Raw genomic sequence first — 25,025 nt, 5'->3', positions numbered from 1 at the left:
TACTTAAAACCATTCATAATGTGTAAAAAAAAAAAAAAAAAAAAAAAAAACATATCTGGAAAAGTCTTTTCATGACATCTTTGTCAGCTTTGCAACAAAACATTTTCAAGGTAATATCAAGAGCAGTATCTTTCCTCCTTTACAATCTAGAGGGTGGGGAAGCAAAATTTACAATGAACATTTAGTTGTTTTTTCTCAGCAGGCACTGCGTCAATTGTTTTGAAACCAAACATATATTGATGTCATAATCATACCTAACACTATTATCCATACCTTTTCAGAAACTTTTGCCCATATGAGTAATCAGGAAAGCAAACGTCAAAGAGTGTGTGATTTGCTGAATGCACTCGTCACACCAAAGGAGATTTCAAAAATAGTTGGAGTGTCCATAAAGACTGTTTATAATGGAAAGAAGAGAATGACTATGAGCAAAACTATTACGAGAAAGTCTGGAAGATACTATTAAAGAAGAATGGGAGAAGTTGTCACCCGAATATTTGAAGAACACTTGTGCAAGTTTCAGGAAGCGTGTGAAGGCAGTTATTGAGAAAGGAGGACACATAGAATAAAAACATTTTCTATTACGTACATTTTCTTGTGGCAAATAAATTCTCATGACTTTCAATAAACTAATTGGTCATACACTGTCTTTCAATCCCTGCCTCAAAACATTGTAAATTTTGCTTCCCCACCCTGTATTAACACAGATTTGAATGTTTCAGACCAGCAGTCTGATAAAATATCTTCTACAGGTGGTCCCACTTGTTGATGATCAGTAAATCCTGGGCATTTTTTCAGGAGCTCTTAATTCCTACTGTACTTTGTTTTTTCCTGTATTTCTCCATTTTTTTTTGTTACATAATGACACTGTGAAATGTGTTTGTGTTGTTTCACACTTAAAGTTAGATTTAGATCATTTTAAAACCTGGTAAGGACCATCTTTTTTTATTCATTTACACATGGGGTGTTTCATTTCTTCTGCAAAAACGAAGAAAAAGTTGAAAAACTAGAGCCCTACCGAAGTGGTTTTTTCCACAAGCATCAAACCAAAAAGGAGGAAGGAAGGAAGTGCTGACAGAACTGGATCTAAAAATCTCCTTTGTCAAATAATCGCTGAAAAACAAAAAGGTCAGCTGCTGATCCTTCAGTCACGTGCAGATACAGTTTAGTTTCAGGCATTAAGCCAAGAACCCCGTGACCCTAAAATACTGACACATAAACACATGACATATGTCTGAGCAGTGATAGATGAAGTTCATGTTCTCAGCTCATTGTGAAACTGAACTGATCGACTTACTTCTAAGAACACACACCTTATCTTTCTGCATTTTGTCAACATGTCTTTGCTTATAACCAGCATCTGAAGATACACAGACACACACAAGCATATGATAATAATGGCTACTTGTTTTACTTCTCAAAGTTAGCAGTCAGTTAAATGTACATTATCAAAAAAAGGCCCAACTTTTTCACTTCTCCTCAATCTCCAGATAACATACAAAAAAAGACAAACCAGGACATTATAAAGCTGCACATTTTGTACCAGATACAATAATAAAATACGCAATGCTACATTAAGTGGTTAAAAATACAAAGGGGAAAAGTATATTGATTTTTTTTTTTTTTAAAACATCTTTAAAGAATATACAATGTTATTTTTTTTTTTCTTAACTAGCCAAGAATTTTAGTAAAAAGTGCATTCTATGTAACAAAGAAAGGAGGAGGAGTATCATAGGCAAACTGAAAGACAAAACAGGACATGACAGAAAAATTGAACACAACAGAAGAATGCATTTCAGACAGAGTTTGGAGGGGATAGTGTCAAGTCGCCAAAGCAGGAGGAACATCGCTTTTACTTTGAAGGGAGGTCCGAATTGAAGGAAAAAAAAAAAAAGTGTATGTCAGGAATTAAAATTATACACGCTAAAAAAGAAATGTCCTTCGTTTGCAATGGTCCCTTCCACACTACCAGCCTCCACCCGGAATTCTCCTCCTTTCCTTGCCTAAAAACATCCACTCGAAGTAATCACCTCCACCCTTTTCCATGCAGCCGCAACTGCACTTGGTTCCACAATGCATTGTCAGTCCCTCCCTTCCCTGCGCCTCACCCACGCAGCAGTAAAGTGCAGAGAATACACACAAATGAAAAGGCTTTTTAAAAAAAAAGTACAAAGAAAGAGCCGTCCTGCAAAATGCTGAAGCAAAGCAGTGAACCTGGAGAGGAAGGGGAGGAAGGGGAGGGAGGGGGATGATAAGCGAATAATGCAGCGGTTTGAAGACCCGCAGAAATGGCAGGATAATTGCGGGTCTCAAATAAAAAACAGGGACATTCTAAACTACAGATATTAACTACTCCAGACTGAATACCATTATTGTGGTGGAAAGAGGGTCATGTTAAATTTACTGCTATTTTCCGTCGCAGGTATCCCCGAATACACATCTATTGGGGCACACTGTGTAAAAGCAGCTTTTGGTACAAGAGCACTGGGGACAACCAGACAGAAAGACAGACAAAAAGACAGACGGGTAGCGACTAATGCATGCACACAGTCACACTCGCACAAAACCTCAAATCAGATGACCGTCGGACTGGATGAAAGGTTTAACGCAGAGGAACCAGAGTTCAATGCCAACCATTTCTGCTTCTATCAAGCAAAATAACATTCACACCATCGGCTATTACATTTATAAATGTAATTTCTTACGCTGACTTGATCACGTTTGCTTAACTATACAAAAATTCCAAGTGTTACAAGTTGTACGACTACTGCCTTTTTGTCCTGACATTTCCTAGCATGTGCTAATAACAGTATATCTAAACTATTCATTAGCTTAAAACCGAGAAGAGCAAATTACCAGAAAAGGAGAAAAAAAAAAAGTAAAAATGAATGACTCATCAGCCATCATTCTGCGTAGGCAACATTCAATAGGTTTAGACACGCATTTTGCTTGTGTGGATGTCAGTATGAAGAAAATCAAAAACGAACCGTTACATTACAACAACGCCCCACACCAAACCGTGGAATATAGGCTGAGAGGAATATGCATAATTGCCGGTTTAAGTACTGTGATGAAAAAAGGTCCCAGGTGTGTATACTGTGTGTGTCAAATGACCTTTAACATGGTAACCCGTATCATTTCGACAGCAGCGAAGGGAGGTTGGGTAAATCCTGATGAGGCCGTGTGTCTGGCCTCTCACAGTGGCAGTATTAGACAGTCGTCCGTTATCTAGAAGCATGTGTTGACCAACAGTACTGAAAGCTGAGGTTGCACTGATCACATAAGTACATCAGTGGCCGTGTGGTCTTTATCATATGTGTGTGTGCTTGAGTAATTGTTAAGGTTTGTGTGCATCGGGCATATCCTGCATAACTTGGTTTTCTTAATCACAAAATATCTACTCAAAGCTCAAATCCTTTGTAGAAAACCCAGGCTGGCTAGACATATTCTGACACAATACATTGTTATTTTGTAGTATTACACTTCTGAAAGTCAAATGGAAAAAGCAAACTTAAGATAATTTTTTTTCACGTACTGGAATGGAAAGCACCATTAAACCATGATGTGAATCTCAGACTGCTAAGATTCACCTAAGCTTTTACAAAACCTTTTACCAATGTCCTTTACAAAACCTCCTCCCCTCCTTTCTTTAACCTGTGGCACTGCATCTCGCTCTACTGCTGTTGCCCTTCTCACAGAACGACAGAGAATGGTCCAGGTAGAACCGGTTAAAACATTCATTAGACATTTCTGTGTGGCCCGAGGTTCCGCAGTATGACTCGGAGGAAAGGCTGAGTATTGCTAAGGGGAGGACCTGCACGTAAAGCTAAAGTCCTTGCCGGTGTGCAACCGTAAGTCAACTTAACATGAAGAGGAAAAGTTCAATGACACTGGTCTGTGGTGATCCATGAAGCCCGGTTAATACGCATGTTCACTTCCATCAGCAGCGTTTGATGAAATCGAGATACTTTACACCAATTAATGTACAGAGAGATAACTTACACAGAAATCGTCGAGTAGATTTCCTAAGAAAAATCTAGAGGTTATAAAATCTTTTGTCAGTTGACAGGATTTTTAAGGGTTCCTATTCTATTAACTGTGTGCACCCCGGGTGAATCAGTCATTCCCACATACACAGTTGCGTATGTCTAGTTTGAATGGTTTTGAGAGGAGCACCCTTACATTAGGGTGCAGCAACCGAGAGACTGAGGCAGGACTATGAAAGGAGGAGAGACAAGGCGTAGTTTGGTGTGGGCCTGCAGATCTGGAGGATTGTTCAGTGGTGTTGTGAGGCTCCGGGGCCTTTGTCAGACGGGGCCATGTGATGTAAGTAACTGCTGTCCTCGTGCCCGCAGTGGTTTATGGGCTCACTCTTGAAAAGGGCTGGCGGAGGGGGCAGGTGGGAGACTGGTGGCACGGCCAGGTGGTGGTGAGGCTGGGCGTGTTGGGGTGCGTTTGACAGGTGCTGCTGGGTTGTAGGAGGGTGGGGGTGATGGTGAGTAGGGCTTGAGTGGAGCGGCACATGGGAGAAGGTGTGCCCCACGGGACCTCTCTGAGCCATGGGCCCTGCGGAGGGGCTGAGGCCCAGGGACGCCGAGGTGGTGGCTGGGGTGGCGGCTGAGGGCCCAGGGCCAGAGGAGGAGGAGAAGGTGTTGGCAAAGATACGGACAGGCACGGGTGGGCCGCTGGTCTGCAGCACCACGGGGCTGGTGACCCGGAAACACTTCTCTTTGTGTGCTTTGAGCATGTTGGAGAAGCGGAAGCGCTGGCCACACACCTCACAGGGGTAAGGCTTCTCCCCGGTGTGGGTGCGACGGTGGCGTTTCATGTTGGGTCGGCTGGTGAAGCTCTTCCCACAGATCTCGCAAATGAAAGGCTTCTCTCCTGCACACATCCAGAAAATAAAGGATTGATGGAACCGTGTCATCAGTGAACAAAGATTACACATTAAAAAACAATATGATAAAGAGTCAAATCCTTTGTTGTCAAATGTGAAGATTTATAAATATACTTTCAAAAGCTCTTCAAAAGACAGTTAATTTTTTCTGTCTTAACCATTTCACACCACAGAGAGCAACAGTTCTGCTAAAAAAAAAAAAAAAAAAAAAAAAAAAAGCTGATAAGTTGCCATCTTGAATTGAGGGTCTTTGCTGTCAACCCACCCACTCTGCAGGAAGCCATTACAATTCACACTTTGAGGAGAGAAGATGTGAAAGTGAACAACAGCAGCTCCGTTGGATTGCCGCTCTCATTAACCTCCCTCCATGGAGCCACTGAATGTGCCTGCTACCACCCACACAGCCATCTATTAACAGGCTGCTGAAGGGCTCTCTAAATGCCTTATTCTGGCATGTAATGTGTGAAGCTCCTCCAAACCAACTGAATATCAAAAGGTGACAGCTAATGTGCTAGTCTTCTGTAACTGTTACATTACCCTCAAAGGAAATCTTGAAAAATCTGCATTCAGCGAACCAAACTTTGAGAGTCTGAGCTCTACATGCATGCTGCCTATTACAGGGCATGATTGGGTGTGTCTCCAACGGCAGGAGGCTAAATTGGTGGCTAGCCGTGGGGAGAGGAGAGGGTAGAGTAATTACATATCGCAAATAGAACTGCGAGGGCCAACGGAGAGCAGTGTGTCCACCCACGGAAGGCATGGTTGGAGGAAAACAGTGAAAGACACACAGGATGCACTGCTCAGTTTAGTCTTGGGAATAGCAGTGCTGCGGGAACAGAAAATCAGAGGGATGTAATATAACATGTGTCTGGGTAGTCATTATAAGCCGCAATATATGCAAAGCTCTTCTTTGATGTCGTACCTCCCTCTCATTACCAAATCTGGGCGAAGTCTCCCTGCTCCTTCCACTATAATGTTCATCATGGCAACATCCCATTTCGTTCCTTTTTTTAGTAAGTGTATGGAGACTGGCTGGCTAGATGAGTGACTGAGCTAAAGAACAAGGTTGTTTGGTGAAGTTTACCTCTCCAAACATTTAGAGTGACTTTATTTTGGCTTGAAAAATGCAAAATCTAAGACAAATTACATATAACCAACCAAAAAAAAAAAAAAAAAAAAGAAAAAAAAAAACCTCAGACATGTTTCAGCCTTCTTAAAATCATCCAGAAGGGCTACCTCGGAAACTGAACCAGGAATGCCAGCTGTTCTAGCATTTTTTCACCTGAATTTCTGTGAAGGTCAGACATTTCAAACATTAAAAAATTCCAAACACATATGCAGACACCTAGTTCACACGACACCATAAAGTAGATCATTACCCTATCTTTATGGTTAACGGTTGAGACTGGGTGTCACAAAAACACTGAAAACATGATTCGCCAGTTTCCAAATGACATTTTCCGCTTTAGCCAATTCTCACACACACACACAAAAATTTCTCACTTATTTTCTTCCTCCCTCACATTCTCTAAATAGATCTCAGAATAGTTAGAAAGTTGGCTGTATAACTTTGTAATTCTGACCACCACTGACTCAACATTAGTGATAAGAAGTAGTTAATTAAAGTGCAAAAATAAAGTACAGTAATATGAGTCTACTTGGTTATGTAATTACATCCTAAGCCATTGTAAAGTAAAGTTTGTGCAGAAGAGGACTTCTAGGGGTCAGAAACTAAAGATAAAAGAACTAATATTGGTGTTTAGGTTCCTGGGAAGCAGTCAAATGGCATTAAAACTACAGCTTTATGCAGAGTAATAACATTAGCTGTCATTTTACCTGTGTGCGTTTTCATGTGCTCATCGAAATACTGTTTCATGTTGAAGTCTTTGCCGCACCATTGGCACATGAACTGCTTGTGACCGATGTGAATGCTCATGTGGGAGCGCAGCTGGTACTTGTATTGGAAACGCTCGTCACAGTTCTGCAGGAGCGAGAAGAGAGGCAATTGGACAACATGCACAAACAGACAGGCAAAAATAAAAACACACTGTTAAAATCCTAATTTGATAAATCATTATGAATGGTTTAAGGTCCTGTCAACCACTATACTACACCTGTTTTCTTTGGGCACCGAGAGAGTATATTTATACAAGGTATACATTAGTGATATGAGTACTATTTGACCTACTTTACACTGTAACAAATATTTAGAAGGATGTCAAAGCTGTAAAACTGGCCAGAGAAGCAAGTGTTTATTCAAATCTGGCTTTTCCTCATTTACTATTTCATGTTTCCGTTTTTTATGTTAATACGAGGACCAGATTATGTAGGGCCGTGAAACAACACTGTGTGTTTGCCTTTTTGGTCAGGTCTTTTCCCGAAATTAGCTATTTATATTCCCAATGACACCACCTGGGTAAATAAATGTCTTTAGGGGGAAAAAAGTCAAGTAGTTTCCACCCAGCTCCTCTCAGTGTGTAATGTGTAGGCCATTCTTAGTAGTTTCACTCCCTTAATAACCATGTAATCACATGTTACAGCGTCAGACGACTTCAAATACTTCATTACAACAGCTCCACCCATACACACATGTTCCCTGTATGTCACCCACTGAATTGGTCGGACATAAAAAGGCCTTGGGTTGAAGAAAAGCACCACATCTGCCAGCTTCCTCTGAGAGCGAGTAAAGACATGGATTAGATCCTGAACCGTTACTAACCCTGTTGAACTGTCGAAAAAATGCATCCACGGCTGAGCTTGATTAAAGGCCTCATGCGCCGAACCATTTTACCCAACATTTATCTTTTGTTCCAGTTAACTGATGAACGCTGTCAGACTGTGGTTTGTTAATATTTTGACAGGGTTTCCTTCTATAACTTGAGTGAAATTACAGTAATGAATGTTACATGAGAAGTGTCCCTCTGAAAGACATCAGCTGATATAACAGGCTATTCTGGTTTGATCATAAACCACACAGAGCAGATGCCTTTCTGCTCAAACTAATGTTAACAGTAGCCTTCAGTACAAGGCAAGTTTACTGTCTGGAGCAGAAATTAGCTCAAATAAGTGCAGGTCTATGAATGAGTTTGTGTTGATGACAAACACATAGCATACCTCACTATGCAAACTTTATGATTTAACTGAAACTGTGTGGAGAAATCCAAAAACACTCAACTGTGGAAACTAGACAGAGAATGTACACAGTCTGGTTAGGAAGAGTCATGTTAGAAATGCAAAGCCTTTTATGGAAGCCTATGTTATGGAAATGACCTTCTCCAGGGCCGCACATGTTTTGACAGCACATGTCAAAAGGCGACAGAAAAAAATGACACTAAACAGGCAAGCTCAAGCGTTAAAATACCTCTTAGGGCACCTAAAAACCGATAAACCTGTTCAACTTAACAGAACGCAGATATTTCCTTACAGTTCAAGTGAAGCAAATAGCCAAATTAAAGGAAAAGCAAAGGATATGGTTCCAAATTAACAAAAGTCAATTTACTAAATAGTTGTAGTTGGTCCACAGTGGAATTCTGTGGTAGGATTTGTCTTTTTCTGGTACACAAACTTTTAAATATAAGATACTGTAAAAATAATAATTGGTCCAAAATAAGATGATGTTAATTTAAGTGAAAATGGTAAACAAATCATTTTAGCTTCCACAAAGTGCTGATTTTAAAATGTTGCCAGCATTGTTTGCCAAACATGGAATTTAAAACAATTACCCCAACTTGGAAAACAAGCAACACCTACACCAATCTGTAAAAAAAAAAAAAACTTGGAAAACCTCTTCGCAATGCACTGGCATTTTTATTAATCGACTTTTTCCTTTGTATGAACACAGTTGTGTCTGATCACATGAAATTTTGCATAAAATATACTGTAACATAACGTTTGACACTACTTCAGCTGTTTTGATATCTCACAATTTAAATGGAAAAAAAATTAATTTTTTTCATTTTTTCCCCCTCTATCCTATGTGCAACAAACGCATCTAACAACCCATCATTTTACTCGTTTTCCATTTTAAACCCCTACAGACTTTGAGAAGCACAGACTTACTCCAAATAAACAATGTGTCAGTGTCTATTAAGAGAGAGAAAAAACATTATTGCAAACAAGAACTTAAATCTTCCAGTCAAGGGCGTTAACAACATCAAAAGATGTTTTGTTAACTCTAACCTCCTTTGTGATCTCTCGTTTTATGTCACTACAGACAATTACAGAGTTGCTGTCAGTTCTCATCTATGTTGATTCTGTCAGATGGTGTAAATATAAAGTATGATTTCTAAGGGCTGACTGCTGGTTATTATTATGTGAACAAGTAAGTCTCCCACCTCCCAGTTTGACAACATGAAATATGTAAATAATGAGACCCAAACAGAGTGATAACAGGGAGCAGGACAGTAATGAAGCCCGCCAGTCACAAATCACAACGTGGTCACAATGTATAAAACTCACCTCACAACGAAATGGTTTCTCTCCAGAATGCTGGAGTGAGTGGACTTTTAAAGACATGCTGCGCTTAAACGACTTCCCACATGTCTCGCAGGTAAATGGCATGTCCTTAGTGTGAGCTGGGTGTTGAGGAAAAGAGACGGACAGAAGAAAAACAATATTTAGGAAACAATACACACTCGGCCTCTACTTCATCAAATTTGCGGTAAACTCTTAGGTGCAGGACTGAAGCCATTTAGGCACCACCTAAAAAATCAACATGGAGAGCATTGTGTCTTATATCATTGATAGCTTGTTACTGGTAAAAAGAAAAAGTAATATAACCCCCAAACTAGGGAAAATGCTGATGTAAATATAAATAGACCTTTGACCACATACAGTAGGTGCTGCCAGGTTTCTCTCACAATATAGTATGAATTAATGTTGAAAATATTGTGAAAATAACATAAAAAGAACATTTCAGCCCCCCATACAGACAGCACCAAAGCCCTCTGTAAACCTGGTGAAAACCTTGGAGGCACCTTTTAATTTACGATAGGACACGATGAAAAACCACGCATAGTATAGATTATTATCATATCACAGAACAGTGGCTGAACAGTTCGATACTGTGGGGCCACACAGCAATAAAAAGGCCTCAACTTACCAACCATGTGCTTACGGACATGAGCCATAGTATAAAACTTCTTCTCACAGATTTCACATGAGAACTTCTTTTCTGCATAGCCGTGCACAATCTTAATGTGCTCATGCAGTGACCACAGCTTCTTAAAAGATTTGTTGCAGGAAACACACTGAAAAACAAAATATAGGAAATAAATTAGGACACAACTCATCACTACTGATACATCTCTCAAGAAGGCCATAATGTGGTTCTTATTTGATGTTTTTCATTGTCATTCAGCTCCCTCTGCTGGGGAAACATTACAATGAATCTAATTTCTTGAAATTCCTCTGAGGACAGTCATCAGAGCAAATGATGCGATATGTGATTTAGTTACGCAAAGTAAAGTGGTTATGTAAAACACTTCTTGGATCTCATCACATTGTGCCCAATAAAACAGACTCACAGTCATTTTCAAGGTAAAAAATAAGCTGTGGTGAATTTTCTTCATTCTTTGATTCAAGTGAAAACATGTTTATAGAGAGCAAGTGATATAACTTTAGTTGAGGTTCACAAATGTAGCAACAAAAAAAAAAAAAAAGCTTACAAAAAAGACTGAGATTAAACATTGTATGATAATCTTTATAATAGGCAAGGGGTATTGTTTTTGGTTCAGATTGTTTGTTTCATTGTTAACACTCTAGCAGCAAAACTGTTTGTTGAATTCATACCAAATTGGGTTTATAGATTGCCAGTGACCCAGAATAGATGTCAGAACATTTTGGGAACAGTAGGTCAAAGTTCAAATTTTTAATGAATTTTTTAAATCTTTTTTTCTCCCCCCATTTACTTAGAATGGCCAAATTTTCCCATGGATGTAGCAGCAAAACTATTGGTTGAATTCATACCAAATTGGGTTTATAGATTGCTAGTGACCAAGAATAAATGTGATTATATTTGGGAACAGTACATCAAGCTTCAAATTTTTTATGGATTTTTAAAATCTTTTTTCTTCTCTAATTTACTTATAATGGGCGAAATTTAACATGTCCATAAAAACATAAATTTTATTTCAATTTACTCCAAACTTGGCACATATATAGAGGTAACTGATATGCTGATATCAGTACACACATAGACATGATGACATCAGCTGGATCGATGCCAAAATAAGATACAATACATGCGAGGGGGCGGGGTTTCTTGTGTCTGGCACCACTTGTTAAGCAAGTAAATGACATCAAAAATCAGAAAATGTATCAACAATTTAAGTTTTACACAAATTAACTATATGCATGTTTGGTCTGAGCTATGTTGAAATATTAGAATGTTTTTTATTCCATTCCTGTCAAGCTATAACTCCCTTTGTGTTTTTTTACAGCAGATCTGGACCATCTGCAGTAACGCATCCCTACAGTATCATGCTGTCATGCAAAAATACCATGACCAAATAATTGTAAATGACAGCAAAGGCTCAATTTTGGTCTTGAAAGATCAGATCCACTTTGTAGCAGAATCTGCTCTCGGCCTCCTGCCAAACGCTGTCCAAGATATCATGTGAGACATAAAGCTATGAATGAGGAAGCACTGGGGGGAAAAATAATTTGCACATGGTCTTCCATCTAAGCCATGATCTGTGGAGCTTCTTAAGAACTGCCATAATCCCGTTGGTGGCCTCATTTGCAGAGTTTTAGAAGATTACACTCATTTTTATTTAATAACTTTATAGTATATTCACATATATTCATGACCTTGGAAACATTCCTTTATTAGTATTAGGTTATAATATGAACAGACTAACCAGTTGTCATAAGTGGAGGTTTATTTGTGAGAATTATTTGGTCTAAAGCATGTAGGAATTGTGCACATTTCCTTCTTTTTATCACAGTGTTCAAATCTATTAAGGTTAATTGATTATAAAAATGTATGCCGTGGACATTTGTCTTCCATTGCAGCAGTTTTGAAGGCACTGAACATATAACTTTTCAGTGTTCTCACAATATTAGTAAAAGTTGTGGTCTGTGCACAAAGCAACTAAAGATGCAAATCAATTGCAGCAAAACAGGGGCCTAAATAAAGCTATTTAAATCCGCTTCATGACCCTGGGGTATTGATGTGCTGAATCACCTTTTTCAGTTTTAAAGGGCGAAAACCCAAGTGATGAAATGCCAACAGTGTCAGCTACAGTGAGAAACACTTCAATCTGGTTTCACTACACAGTCATTTCAGTCAATAACAATGTGTTGCATTTTCCATATGGGAAGGATTAAACATAATTCACAAATGGAAAACAGAAACTATATAAAAAAAAAAAGTGTTAGAAAATATTTGAGCTTTGTTTAAAAGACTGCTAGACTGAGACTGGCTGCCCGGTCAAGGCCATGCAGTGCAAATATAAAAGACATTACAAGAACAATGAATCATAGTTTGCAGATCAACAGGCTAAATTTACGACCATTTAAGACCGCAATAAATTAAATCTAAGAACTACTTCACATTTGTACTAGCAAAAAGGAAGTACAAACAATCTGAGGGAAAGTTGGAGCAGGACTTTGGTGATGGTTTCCATGTGATTGTCAGAGTATCTATACAGATCAATGATGTTTGTTGATAGCTTTTTCCAGCAGTTTGATGTTTTTCTGATTCCCATTCAACTTTTATACCCAAAGTTTCTAATTTGAGTGATTTGCTACACAAGATGCTACAGGCTTTAAATTCATTATTTTTTTAACAGGATTCACATTTCACTAAATGTACTGTTGGAGTTTGATCTTTTGAACTCACACTCAGCTATTTTAGATGAAAGCATTGTAAACTTATTACTTGAATAAGCAGGTAATTTTTATGACGCAACAGCTCTGATAAAGTCTGACTGGTCTGTACAGTTTGTATTAGTGGCTACTGATGTGACGTTGTTTCTCTTTTGAAGTATTTTTGCAGCATGATCAATAGAAAGACATTTTAAAGCAAGACTGAATATTATGCAACTTTGTGAGAGTAAAGTTATCTCTGTAATCCAGTCAAATTTTAAAGACTTGTTAAATTGGACACGTTAGTAGATTAAATATAAACATGAAAAAAGACTGAAATACTAAGATGACACATTAATCTTTACAGTTAAGCAAGTAAATGACAAAAAAAGCCATCAGCAAATGTATCAAACAATTTTAAAGTCTTGCACAAACTGACTATACACAAGTTTGGACTCTACTTTAAACTTTTTTTTTTTTACTCCATTCCTGTAAAGTATGATCAGAAGAAACATTTTAAAGCAAGACTGAAGTTTAGGTGACTTTGTGAGAGTAACATTACCTTCATAATCAAATCAAAATTTTAAAGACCTGCTAAATTAAAGAATTTTTAAGGCTAAAAATTCAAATCATTGTGTTTTAAGACTTTTTAAAGCCTATTTTCAAAATCAGCACCGACATCAACAGCCAAAATGAAAACCTCAATGACATCACTTCATTTCTACAGTATATGTAATAAAAATTAATATGTCTAAGAGATACTGTCATATAAGTGCATTTACCTGGATGTTCTTCTCACAGTCAGTCTGCTGGTGTAACGCCAGCTCACTCTCCAGGACAAACTTTTTGCCACATTTGTCACAGATCTGCATCCGCCTGTGGGTGACATTCATGTGCTTCTCCAGGTACCAGCGGGTGTTGAACACTCGGGGGCACTTTTCACACGCCAGCATCTCTTTCTCCTCCACCTCTGGTTTTCCTCCCACAGTTGTCGTCATGGATCCGGCGGAGGGGGCTGACCTGGCTGATCTGCGTTTACTCTTTGGGGTCTCCATGCGCTTCCGTCGCCCCCTGGTGGTCATTCCGGCTGCGGCAGAGCTCAAAGCTGTTCTGAGACTTTTTCTCCGTGGTGGACTGGAGTCTGCTGTACTACCTGCACTTCGACGGGCTCTTTTAGACCTTGTTCTCCGACTTTCAGTCTCTTCATCCTCATCGTCTTCCTCATCTTCTTCATCAGGGCTATCCTCCTCCTCTTCATCCTCTTCTTCCTCATCCTCCTCTTCCTCTTCATCATCTTCATCATCACTGCCAGCCCGTTCTGAGTCATCTGCTGTGGTTCCAGTTTTGCTGTCCCCCTTGGAAACATGGAGAGTCTGGTTGTTCAGGTTGACCTCGACAATGATCTGCTCTCGCTTGAAACCCTCCTCGCCGTCCTCCTCTTCAACCTCTTCTTCCTCATCTTCATCATCTTCAGTGTCATCAGTGCTTCCATCATTGCCAGCCTGAGATGCCTGCGTTCCGACCTCCTGCCCAGATCCTCCCTCCCTAAAATACTGATGATGTTGCTGGGGGGTCACATGTGGAGTGGGAACCTGACCAACGTTCTGTTCTGCCATGGATGTTTTGGCTGCCATTTTATTGTCTACCAGCACCGAATAAGGCTTGCCACCAACATCTCTCTTAAAAAGCTTGCCTGTCAGGTCCAGATCTGGGTTGGGGGAATGATAATAGGACCCCGACACCTGCGCCCTACGTCCTTCCTCCTGTGACATCCCGCCAAGGATAGGGACGGAAACCTCTTCCTTGAGGTTCTGGCAGGATTTCATGAAGAGGGAATGGATGAACAAGCTTGCGAGACACAGGCAGTAATAAAGTGTAACTGTTGTGGTGCCTAGTTAGACTAGACTAACCTACTGTCCACGGAGGGGCGAGGGGCTCTGCACCAATCCCCCACCCTCCTTTGACTGAAGAAACAGGAAGAAGGGGATGAAGTGAGAAACAGTCAACCTGATTCAAAGAGAGCATCCATGTTGCCCAAGGTAGAAAAAGTTGGAAAGACATACAATCTCTTCCAAGGTTTGTTCCATTAGCTTAAAAATGAGACTAAAAAAACAAAGGATCCGAGTCTTTGATGCAGAACATCTGAAGCTTAATTCCTCTTGAGCTATTATGTGAGCAGTAGGCTGCTTCCAACTCAGTTTTTCTGAAGGCTGCTGCCCTGCAGGGTGCCAGTGTCTTCAAACTGCAGAGCAGGTAAGGACAAGCTGAATGCCAGACATGGAACTGCTGCAAAGTCTTCTGTTTCTTGCTTGAAGAGCCATTTACAGCGCATTACCTGTGAGATAAAGCAGAAAGAAGCAGCAAGAAATGCAGATGAGATCAGAAAAGGTGCTCTTCCGTTCTCTCATGTCAGTGTGGAGGCTGTGAACTGAAACTACTGCCATATTTTCATGTCTTCAACAGAGTGCCACATTTGCCCACAACTGTTTCAGTGTGGTGAGTAGGAGTTGAAACCACAGCCTTCACAAATGAATGTGAGTAGATGAAATTTCAAAAACTGAGGGATCTACATATTTCCAGGCCACAACTGAAACACCTCACTAGAATGCACAGATGGTTTGCTGAAGCACTAAGATAAGAGGAGTGTTAAAGACCTCTAAATTTATCTTCATGTAGATGGTTAAATAAAAATGTCTGCACACATTTTCCGGCACAAAGATCAGATTTATATCAGTTGGAATGCAAAAACATGCATTCATCGTGTATCACAGTCCTATAACATAAAGAGACACTAAGATTTTCTTGTGCAAGTATTATTAAACCATTTGTAAAGCTATTAATATTGCACACTGTGTTTAATATTTCACACTATGTTTGCTTTTTAACATTTGATAGTTGAGTTCTATCCAGAAACATAAACCTATACCAAGGATATAGTACTGATTAAACATTATATTGCACACGCCTCCCATTGACTGTTACAGAGCACAGTGTAACCGCAGCTCAGAAGCTTTAGTGCAAATACAACCACAGGAAACTGTATTTCAACTTTCAACACAGCCTATGCAATGCACTGTTTAGAGCAAACAAACCTATAGAAAGATGATTATGTTAAACATTTTAAACATAGCATCACATTAAATGCAAAGAACTGTTTCATTCTGTTGTTTAGTGGAATGTGACAACATCTATGCTTGGTGTCCTTGGTTGGCAGCTGGTTGACCTCACACAACCTTACACCCTGTTCACCATAACGAATATGCATCAGGGTGTTGGTTCACTACACATACTCCCTAAAAACAACAAGCAAACATTTCCTTGAGAGACAGTACAGATAACCTCCTCTGTGTCTTCCCACACATCTAATACTTAAAAAACAATGACCCACCCATCGACAAAAGAAAACACAAACAGGCTAAGAGAAACTTTCATATTCGCAAAACCCACCGCTACACCCATGACATCTGCTTGATTCTTAGGGTCATGATTTACATGAACCGTTGGTGCGAAACTCAAACTATTAATGACAATCTGCTGCCAAAAAAAAAAAAAAAAAATCACTTTCCCCCTTACTTTAACATGTGAGATGGATTATATCATGGTATCTTAACTCTTGCTTTTACCTTTACAATCCTTATTCATTAGTGTGGGATGATTTAAGATACAAAAAAAAAGTCATAACAAATGAGACACTATAACCATATATTTTCATATTTCAACTTTTGCTCATCGTTCTGGGTAAGGTTTCAGAATGCCTAACCTTAACTTCTGTTCAAAGTGATTTGAAGGCATTTCCGAAAATCCTCCCTCAGTAAATGCTTGACTGTTTTTCCTGTTATTTCTGTCTCTTTATTTTGCTGGAGTATCAAAAAAGGCATTCAAGGATGGAGGCTGATGTGAGCGTCACTAAAACACACCCTTACATGATCACTTTTTCCATGAGCCAATTGTACAATAGTCTGTTTTTTTCCTCTATTTTTTTGCAATCGTAAGTAGAAGCTATTTATGTAGAATTTGGCTATCCTCACAAACAGACACACCTGTGTTCCTGTGCATGCTGACTCTGATCCTTTCTGAGAATTGGACAGCAGCTCTGAGAGCATTAAGACCACAGGGGGAGGGCGAGTTCTGCACTGACAGAGCAACTCAACTCACATGGCTATCTTGGACACAAAGCCTAATAGATTATCCTGCGTCTGGATGACAGAGGAATAGAAATTGCATGAGAACCATTTCCTGAATAGAACGTGCCATCAGCTGATGCCAGTTTCTTTTAATCATGTGCACATTTGAAAAAGATGTTTAAGAGCTAATATTGAGGATGCAGTTCAACTTCTGTAACATAAAATTAATCTAAAGCACCAAATTAACTATCACAAAAGCACATGAACAAATAAAAGTGCATGCATTGTTATGCAACCAATATTGAGTAAAATCCTCACTCGCTTATCATAATCAATGATGAGTCATTTCAGAGTTTCACTCACTCTGAAATATTACAGCCCTTTGATGTGGGAATCAAGTAGTGTGCAGACTTCTCAATATCACTGGTAATTAGTCAACACAATCACCTAGCCAGACTGGGAGGTCAAATGCATTGAAAAGATGATGGTTTTTGACTTGCCGTTTCAATCTGGTCAGCTTTCAAAGATGACCTTTGAACCCTGACACAAAAGATGAAAAAAGTGCATCCATAAATGCCTCTCTGACAGTCTATTTCAGTAATCCTAAGCATAACTAATGGTGGGGAAAACTTGCTTAGAAATCAAAGTTTATTCAACAGCAACCAATTTGTTCCTCAATCATGCTTCAGAGACGTAATAAGAAACCAAAACTCATTTCATATAGGGTAAGCCACAAAGCCAGTTATACACCGGATAGATGCTACTGTGGCTTAAGATTAGAATGACACAGGATGGGAGCTCTACTGCAAACACAACACTTAAACCAACAGCATTAAATAGTGCAAGGGCTCACAAGTGCTTGGCTGAACTGTGACAGAAAAGCAGATGAGACCTCTGAAGCAGTCAAAATATGTCACGTTTACCTCTTATTATGCAGCACTGCTCCTCAAATCCACGCTGCCTCTCAAGTCTAGACTTTAATGAGCTTTCCTTTTCGCAGCTTGTGGAGGACCGTGTGAGGGTTCACATTCCTCACTCTGTCCAAACTCATAAGACCTTAACCAGCTCACTGTGTGGTGCGCTGCAGGAGTGCTTCATGTCACTGTAGGCATTTGGCCCTCAAGCCCATAATCGGGTCATAGAGCAGTTCCTGGTGTTTTTGGTCTGGTATAAATCATCTGAGGTATAACAGGAGAAGGGGGAGAGTAATTTCTCGTCACTACAAAGACATTCAAGCTTGTCAGATGGAAATCTACTACTGGAGATACTGCACCTCTGAAAAGGAAATACTTTCTGGTTCAAAATCTGAATGTCATGACCTAATATAGAAACATTACTAACATACAAATACTCATTACCTTATGATATTCAGATCTTGGAAAAAAATAATGTACGTGCAATTAGACAGTAAGCTTTCAGTCAATAGCGAGTAAGGTTACCAGGTGCAAAACTAACGCTATACATAATTTAGGGAAGTATGACGAGATATACTGCAACTGCTATTTCTAATATGAAGGGCTACATATTTAATAAGGCAACCGTTTGTGCTACAAGACCTCGAATTGATGCTGTGGTGTATATAAAGCTAAGAAAGGGTTAAACAAAAAGGCAACATTGTACGGCGTAAAGCACCAACACTGTGCGGGCCTGGCCAACTTAGGCTACTTAGCTAGCTAGCAATACCCCATAGGTACAAACCTGCACACACATGACAAGCTAACTTGGCTACATTAGCTCAAGGTGCAGCCATTAGACATTTTAGTCCAGCTAAGGCTACTGCGGAACAATCAAACTACCTTGCATAAGCTAAAAACCACCTATAGCTAGGATTTGCTAACATGCATTAGGTAACAACAGACGATGGACTTTCACTTTTTTTTAACCCAAAACCGCCCAGATTGTGGCTAGTTAGCTTAAAGCTAGCATTAACGTCAGGTATTTAGCAATAACGTTACACTTTTACCGTTGATACATTTAAAAAAACGGTAAAGTGTGACATTTATTGGACCCCTGTGAGGCCAAATGAAAAGCCGATGTCATGCTTTGTTGCGAGTGTTTCTTGCTCGTCTTGGAAATAGAAAAGCAGCGCTTTTCTAACAAAACCCAGAATGCTTTACTGACAAACCCACTCAACTCGACACTGTCACAAAGTCAGAGCTAGCGAAGCTCGCGGACAATTCTCGCCCTCGCTTCGGCCACCGGCTACCCGCGGGATTTTGCTTCCCCCGGCGGCCGCCACGCGTGTCATACATGTATATGCACAATATTAAGTCATTTAGCAACATTTTGTGTCGGATCGCAGGCTTACCTCCGTCGAGGGCGACCTCCCTCTTGCGTTAGTGCAATCAGAGTTGCACAGATTCGGGGCTGCACGCGCACTTCTCTCGCTCACTCTCTCTTTACATTTGCGAATGTGCATTTATAAAAGCGCACCGCCAGTTGTCTTTCGTGCAAAATGAGGTGTGTTATATGTTGATGTGTTCTGTTGCGGAGAAACCTACGCACCGGCGTCCTCAGCTCCGCTACGTGGCCCAGCCAAGCTCTCGCGCGTACCACCGCCGTCCCGCGCTCATCCCAGGCATTGAGGCCGCTGTCTGGGCAGGCGCGCGGTGGCGTGTCTGGGTCTGGGCTCTCGTCGTCTACCCTCCAAACCCGGCCGGGCACGGCGCGCGCACACGCTCAGCTCAAACCCCTGATTGATGAAATAATGGGAATATCCCCGAGGACAGACTGACTGCCCCAGAGGAGCCCGAATGAATTTATCCTGTTCTAGCAGAACCTGCCTCTGTAGACAACCGGTATCTGTGCCTTTTGTGAATTTAATGTTGATTTATTTAGTAGAGTCTTGAAAGGTTTCATTATGTAGCAACACGGGATGGAATGAAACTACTTTCACTCTAGTACATTTGACTTATTTGTACTCTACTATAACATTTCCATGTCATATATTTTTTACTTGAACTCTATTACACCTCTGTTAAATATTATACGTTTTACTCCACTACTTTAGTTACATTTAGTTTCCCAACCCTTTCCTGTCCAGTGAAAACCACCTCTAAATAAAAGTGACTATGAATATAAACTAAAGAAAGAAGTTTTCCATTATGGGATGGGAAAGTTATTCTAAAAAACTCATTAGTACTTTTAGCTTACTAGTGTGTATTCTTGTATGTATTCTTACTCCTTTATTTCTCACAGATTTTTTTTCTTTTATCTTCGTATCATTATCATAGTTTTAATCGCAGAGTGCTTGTGCTGATCTATCTATCTATCTATCTATCTATCTATCTATCTATCTATCTATCTATCTATCTATCTATCTATCTATCTATCTATCTATCTATCTATCTATCTATCTATCTATCTATCCTCTTGGATTTGCTGGGATAGTGGCAAAGCTGAGAACTGAATTTTTAAAGATACATAGCTGTCAAAGGGCAACAATCATACAAACCTATTATGATCTTACAGACCATGATGCATTGGTGCACATTAAACTACCAACAAAATATAAAGTAGAAATCTGACATATCACATATATTAGTAAAATGCTGACATGGACCATTTTCCTGCACAATGTGTACTTTTACTCATACTAAAAGTACATTTTGCAGATAATATTTACATACATTTACATAAGTCCAGTTTTGAATTGATAAGTTAAGTCACTGAGTATTTTCAGTGATATTACTACATAAAGAATCTGAACACTTCAGCTGATGCCCAGTAAATTAACCTTTGCATGGTTTACAAAACAAATTACATATTAACAAAACAGGGTTTACATGAACACCAATGCATAATAAGTTACCTATGGGGTGAAAATGTTGGATGATAATGATTGTTTTTGAATATTTGTACTTTGGGGAGCATTAATTCATAGGTCTAATTTGACCTGCTAACTCTAAAGATCTGGGCAGCTTTTTAACACATTACAAGGGTTAATGTTCACTTTTAAAATTAAAAAAAAAAAAAAAAATCAAAACTGAGAAGAAAGCTATTTCAGATACCTCTGTGAAACTGTAAAAAATATGTATTCAAACTTCATGTGGTGTACATTCATGGGCTGAACAACTAAACCCCTTCAAACTTCCTCTACTTCAGAAGCCATCATAACGAAGTCTCTATTCACAATTAAGTGCTTTGCTATTATTTTGATAATTGGGACAGTCATTATGCACCCTCCTGTGGTGAATACTCACATTACACTCCATAGTAATACCATTACATTCTCCTTTGATGCCCTTAACAGAACACATTACAAAGGGAGGTAGAAAGACATTTTAATTTAATTGAGCTATTTTGAAACATGGGGCTCCACACAAACTAAAGACACAGCGATAACAATAAAGAAATCGCCATCTTCTGACAGGCACACTGCATTCCAAATTATGGGGGGCACCAATATTATTCATGAAGGAACAAGTGCTTGAGAGCAGATATACTTGTAATACAGATAATTTTAATCAAACAGATAACCCATTAAGTGATTACGTGTTGAAGAGTGAATCCAAAGCAGAGCCAATAACAGCATTGCACAGATTTCAACTCATTTACACAGTTTGGTAAAAATGTCCTGCAAGAAGAAGCAAAATTTCAGAGTAAATGCATTTATTATTTCTAATTTATCACATAATGTATAGACATCCCTTAGTTGCTATCCATACATGTAGTGCTCTGAATCTGACAATGTAGTAAAGACAAATCTATAGAGAATTTACTGCAATGTCACTTCTTTTGAAAACAAAGTATTTGATGTGGGTTACTTCATTTGAAGCAATCAGCGTCTCCACTTCCTCACACACAGAATATGACAATTTTATCAACTGCAGAGCTCCTCTCACTCTGTCTCCCATGATGATGCATTCAGCAGTGCTCAGTCCAGAGTTGGTTAGAGAGAGAGTGGGAGGAATGTGTATGAAGTTGAAAACGGTCCATTGAACTGAACGCTTCAACTGCCCCTACCAATGCACGAGTTAACAGCAGGAGGGTGAACATGAAGTTGGACGTTATCACTGGGGCAGCTGGAGCAACGTGCCCTGTCCTGAGGGCAGGTAAGTAACGTTGCGGGAGCGGGACAGCTGGAAAGCAATGTCCTCAGCTGCCTCCAGCTTCCGCAGCTCCACCAGGCCATCACCAGCTTCCATCAGGGAGTTGGCAATGAGCAAAGCAGCCTGGGAATCTCCCTCTGCTGAGATGATGGCTGCCTGCTTCTGCTGCTCTGCCTGAAAAGGATGAAAGGGAGAATTTAGCAAGACTTACTACAAGACTGCATTATATGGTGACATACAGCACATGATATTACTATTGAATCTATTGTTGTAAATCACACTCTTTTTGTCATTTGGATGGCACTTTACAGCGCTGATGCAGACAAGTTAACATGAAAGCAGCAGGCACAACCAAGATGAAGAGCGAACATGGCACAGAATGGAATAATTCAAAACAGGAGCATGACTTTGAGACACCAAAACGAAAAGAGAAGGCTGTACTCAAAAGTATGAATTCTAAAGCATACATGTAGTTTGGATGTAAAAGGTTTAATACAGAACAGATAACTGTCCTTTGCCAAGTATGGTGCAGACCACTCCCCACAGCAGACTCAATAACAATTACTTACTTTGTCATGTTTATATTTCAACATTTTATATTACGTTAGATTCCGAATTGAAAATCTGAGATTTAAGATTTTTAAATAAAAACTACACAAATAGGTGACTTGTTGAGGACTTCATTAAAATGTAAAACGAAATAAAGCTTTCCATGAGGTCACATCACACCGTCATCATACACAACTTGTCTTGTGTTATTACTAAAAGGATGCGCAGTAGGAGTTGTGTGTGGAAATGTTACCTTTTCTACAACAAAACGGGCCCTTTCTGCCTCCTGCTGGGCCACCTGCTTCATTTCAACAGCCTCTGTGAATTCCTTACCAAAGGTCAAATGTGTCTGAAAGAACAAAGTGCTTCTTTAGCCCAAACCCACTATAATCACAACAGGGACATTGTTGGAAAAAATGTTTGCCAGTAGTATAATACCAGTGAAACATCATCCAATATGAGGCCAAAGGTGGAGGCTCTTTCCGTCAGGTCTTCGCTGACCTGCCGAGACACCAGCTCTCTCTGGGTGATGAGTTCACCTGCATCAAATCGAGCCTGTAACAGATACATGACATTTGAACCACATCACTTTCACAGCCCGTTTAACAAACAAAACATAAGAACACAAACATTTTCTCTTTTTTTTTTTTTTATAATACTCACCACTACAGCCTTCAGGACCTCTGTGGTGATAGATGGCAGCACCCTTTCATCATAGTCTTCTCCAATACTGGTGAAGATACGTGGGAGCTGGGTGCTCACAGGCCGGAAGAGGATACGCAATGTGATATTTACATTCTGCAGATCTGTGGAGAAGATTATTCAAATTTAAATCAAAGAGTAAATAATCTCCTAAAAACAACAAATGCTGAATTTTAATAGTCCTACTGCATGAACTGCAAAGAACTGTTCATTTGATTGTTTAATTACCTTTGCTGCCTGTGATGACAGGCACGTTGCGAGGGCGGGAACGGCAATCAAAGATGATTGGTTTCTGAACCCAGGGAATGAGGAAGTGGGTCCCTTCACCAACAACAGCATCCTGGACCCCTCTGAACCTGTCAAATATCACTGCCCGATGCCCTGCATCAACTGTGGAAAGAAGATTAGTTAGTTTGTCAGCCATAAGCTTTGAGCATTTAACACGATATGATTTTTATGATTCAAGGACCAAGATTATTCTACAAAGCAGGGCTGAACATTTAAAAAAATATACAGAAATTTCAGTATGGCTACCAATTACTTACTAATGACTTTGAATGGACATCATATGCCCCGCAATTTTTTGTTGAACTTCGAATGCCTCCGTACATTACAAATTAAGCAGTGTAGTGCTATAGAAACTAAAAGTTGCTAATCATACATTTTAGATATAAATGAAGATGATTTACACTGAAAATGAACAGCTAAATTACCAATCTGACTAAAATGTGACTGATATTTTCATGTCCTGTATAATGTCATTCAGGCTGTTTTTATTTTTGTATTAGTTGACAAACAACATTTAGATACCCAAAGTGGAGATAATTAAATCATAGATGTTACACTTATGTGTCATGTGTTGTAGCCATTTGACTCTCAGATGAGATGATTTTTTTGAGGTTGCCTACAATACAGGACATGGATGTAATAAATAATTTTGCTCTTTATAGAAACAATGTAATTCCTACACCTCACAGCAAATGAAATCATATAAAATATTAAAATGTGGCATTGAATTCATGATATGATTATATATCCTAACTGCTCTAATTTTAAAAACATGTCACTATTGTTAAAACCAGGAAAATGACACAGAGTTAAATATCAAAAGCATATATAAAGTTAAGTTGATAAACACTCACCATTAAATAAAGCAGAGTTCACCACACCTCCACCAATGGCCAGGGCCAACCCCAACTTCCCAATAGACTCGAACAGCTTGGCCATGACAGCAAACTATCAGCACAGAAAAGCAGAGAAAATAAGAACATATTACGAGCACTCAAGTCTTTTAAGTGTTTATGACATTGAACAGGTTGCAGTCGGGTTAAATCCTTCTGTATAGAACCTGTTTGGCTTTGGCCTTGAGTTGATTGATGCCAAGATTGTGGGAGTTAGCTTAGCACCTAGAAGTAGCTTCCCAGCACCTAACACAGCTAGCAAGCTAACTTGACTTAATTAAAATGAGTGTTTCAAAGTTAGCGACATTTATATAAGTCAGCATACAAAATATTAGACACACTAAAGCGATTAAAAACCCCATGTTAGATAAGTCCATATAGCATGCCGGGCAATGCACACATGTTATCTCTTGCTAACAGCGTTTACCAGCAGCCGCCTTAAACCTTCACATTAATCATAGACACCACGTCAACTATAATATCCTATTTGCAGTGTACTTATTGTTATTGACATTTTGACTGTAAAGTTGACTGTATTAAGTGACACAAACACACAGCGTGTCATAACTCACCTCCGATCCACGCAGTTATCTGTGACCTCCACCGAAGACAACGCACTACACATGAAACATTTGTCACTCTGGGCATGCGCAGCGCATGTTGTAACGTAGCCTCTGATTGGACAAAACGCAGAGCTTTTCTTCTTCTACGG

The 25,025-nt window shown here is 39.5% G+C and overlaps 2 protein-coding genes across 3 annotated transcripts; both read right to left on the bottom strand.

Moving 5' to 3' along the window:
• Positions 1–1,387: 1,387 nt before the first annotated feature.
• Positions 1,388–19,438, bottom strand: znf652 (zinc finger protein 652). Of its 2 annotated transcripts, none has more exons than XM_030141555.1 (6): positions 19,336–19,438; positions 13,489–15,041; positions 9,999–10,146; positions 9,356–9,471; positions 6,734–6,878; positions 1,388–4,884 (listed from the first exon to the last, which is right to left on the bottom strand). In XM_030141555.1, exons 2-6 carry the CDS (start codon positions 14,530–14,532, stop codon positions 4,277–4,279), a joined length of 2,061 nt encoding a protein of 686 aa, XP_029997415.1. In that variant the 5' UTR covers positions 14,533–15,041; positions 19,336–19,438; the 3' UTR covers positions 1,388–4,276. The 2 variants fall into 2 exon arrangements, with proteins under 2 accessions (XP_029997415.1, XP_029997414.1); XM_030141554.1 differs by having other exon boundaries at positions 19,139–19,434.
• Positions 19,439–21,099: 1,661 nt separating this feature from the next.
• phb (prohibitin) lies at positions 21,100–24,936 on the bottom strand. Its single transcript, XM_030141558.1, has 7 exons — positions 24,886–24,936; positions 24,275–24,368; positions 23,361–23,522; positions 23,094–23,236; positions 22,869–22,985; positions 22,684–22,779; positions 21,100–22,055 (listed from the first exon to the last, which is right to left on the bottom strand). Exons 2-7 carry the CDS (start codon positions 24,357–24,359, stop codon positions 21,843–21,845), a joined length of 816 nt encoding a protein of 271 aa, XP_029997418.1. The 5' UTR covers positions 24,360–24,368; positions 24,886–24,936; the 3' UTR covers positions 21,100–21,842.
• Between the last annotated feature and the right edge of the window lie 89 nt (positions 24,937–25,025).

The sequence above is a fragment of the Sphaeramia orbicularis genome, chromosome 8 (genome assembly GCF_902148855.1).
Source record: "Sphaeramia orbicularis chromosome 8, fSphaOr1.1, whole genome shotgun sequence".
Taxonomy (NCBI): domain Eukaryota; kingdom Metazoa; phylum Chordata; class Actinopteri; order Kurtiformes; family Apogonidae; genus Sphaeramia; species Sphaeramia orbicularis.
The sequence above is the reverse complement of the archived record's forward strand: the minus strand, read 5'-3'. Positions and strand labels throughout refer to the sequence as shown.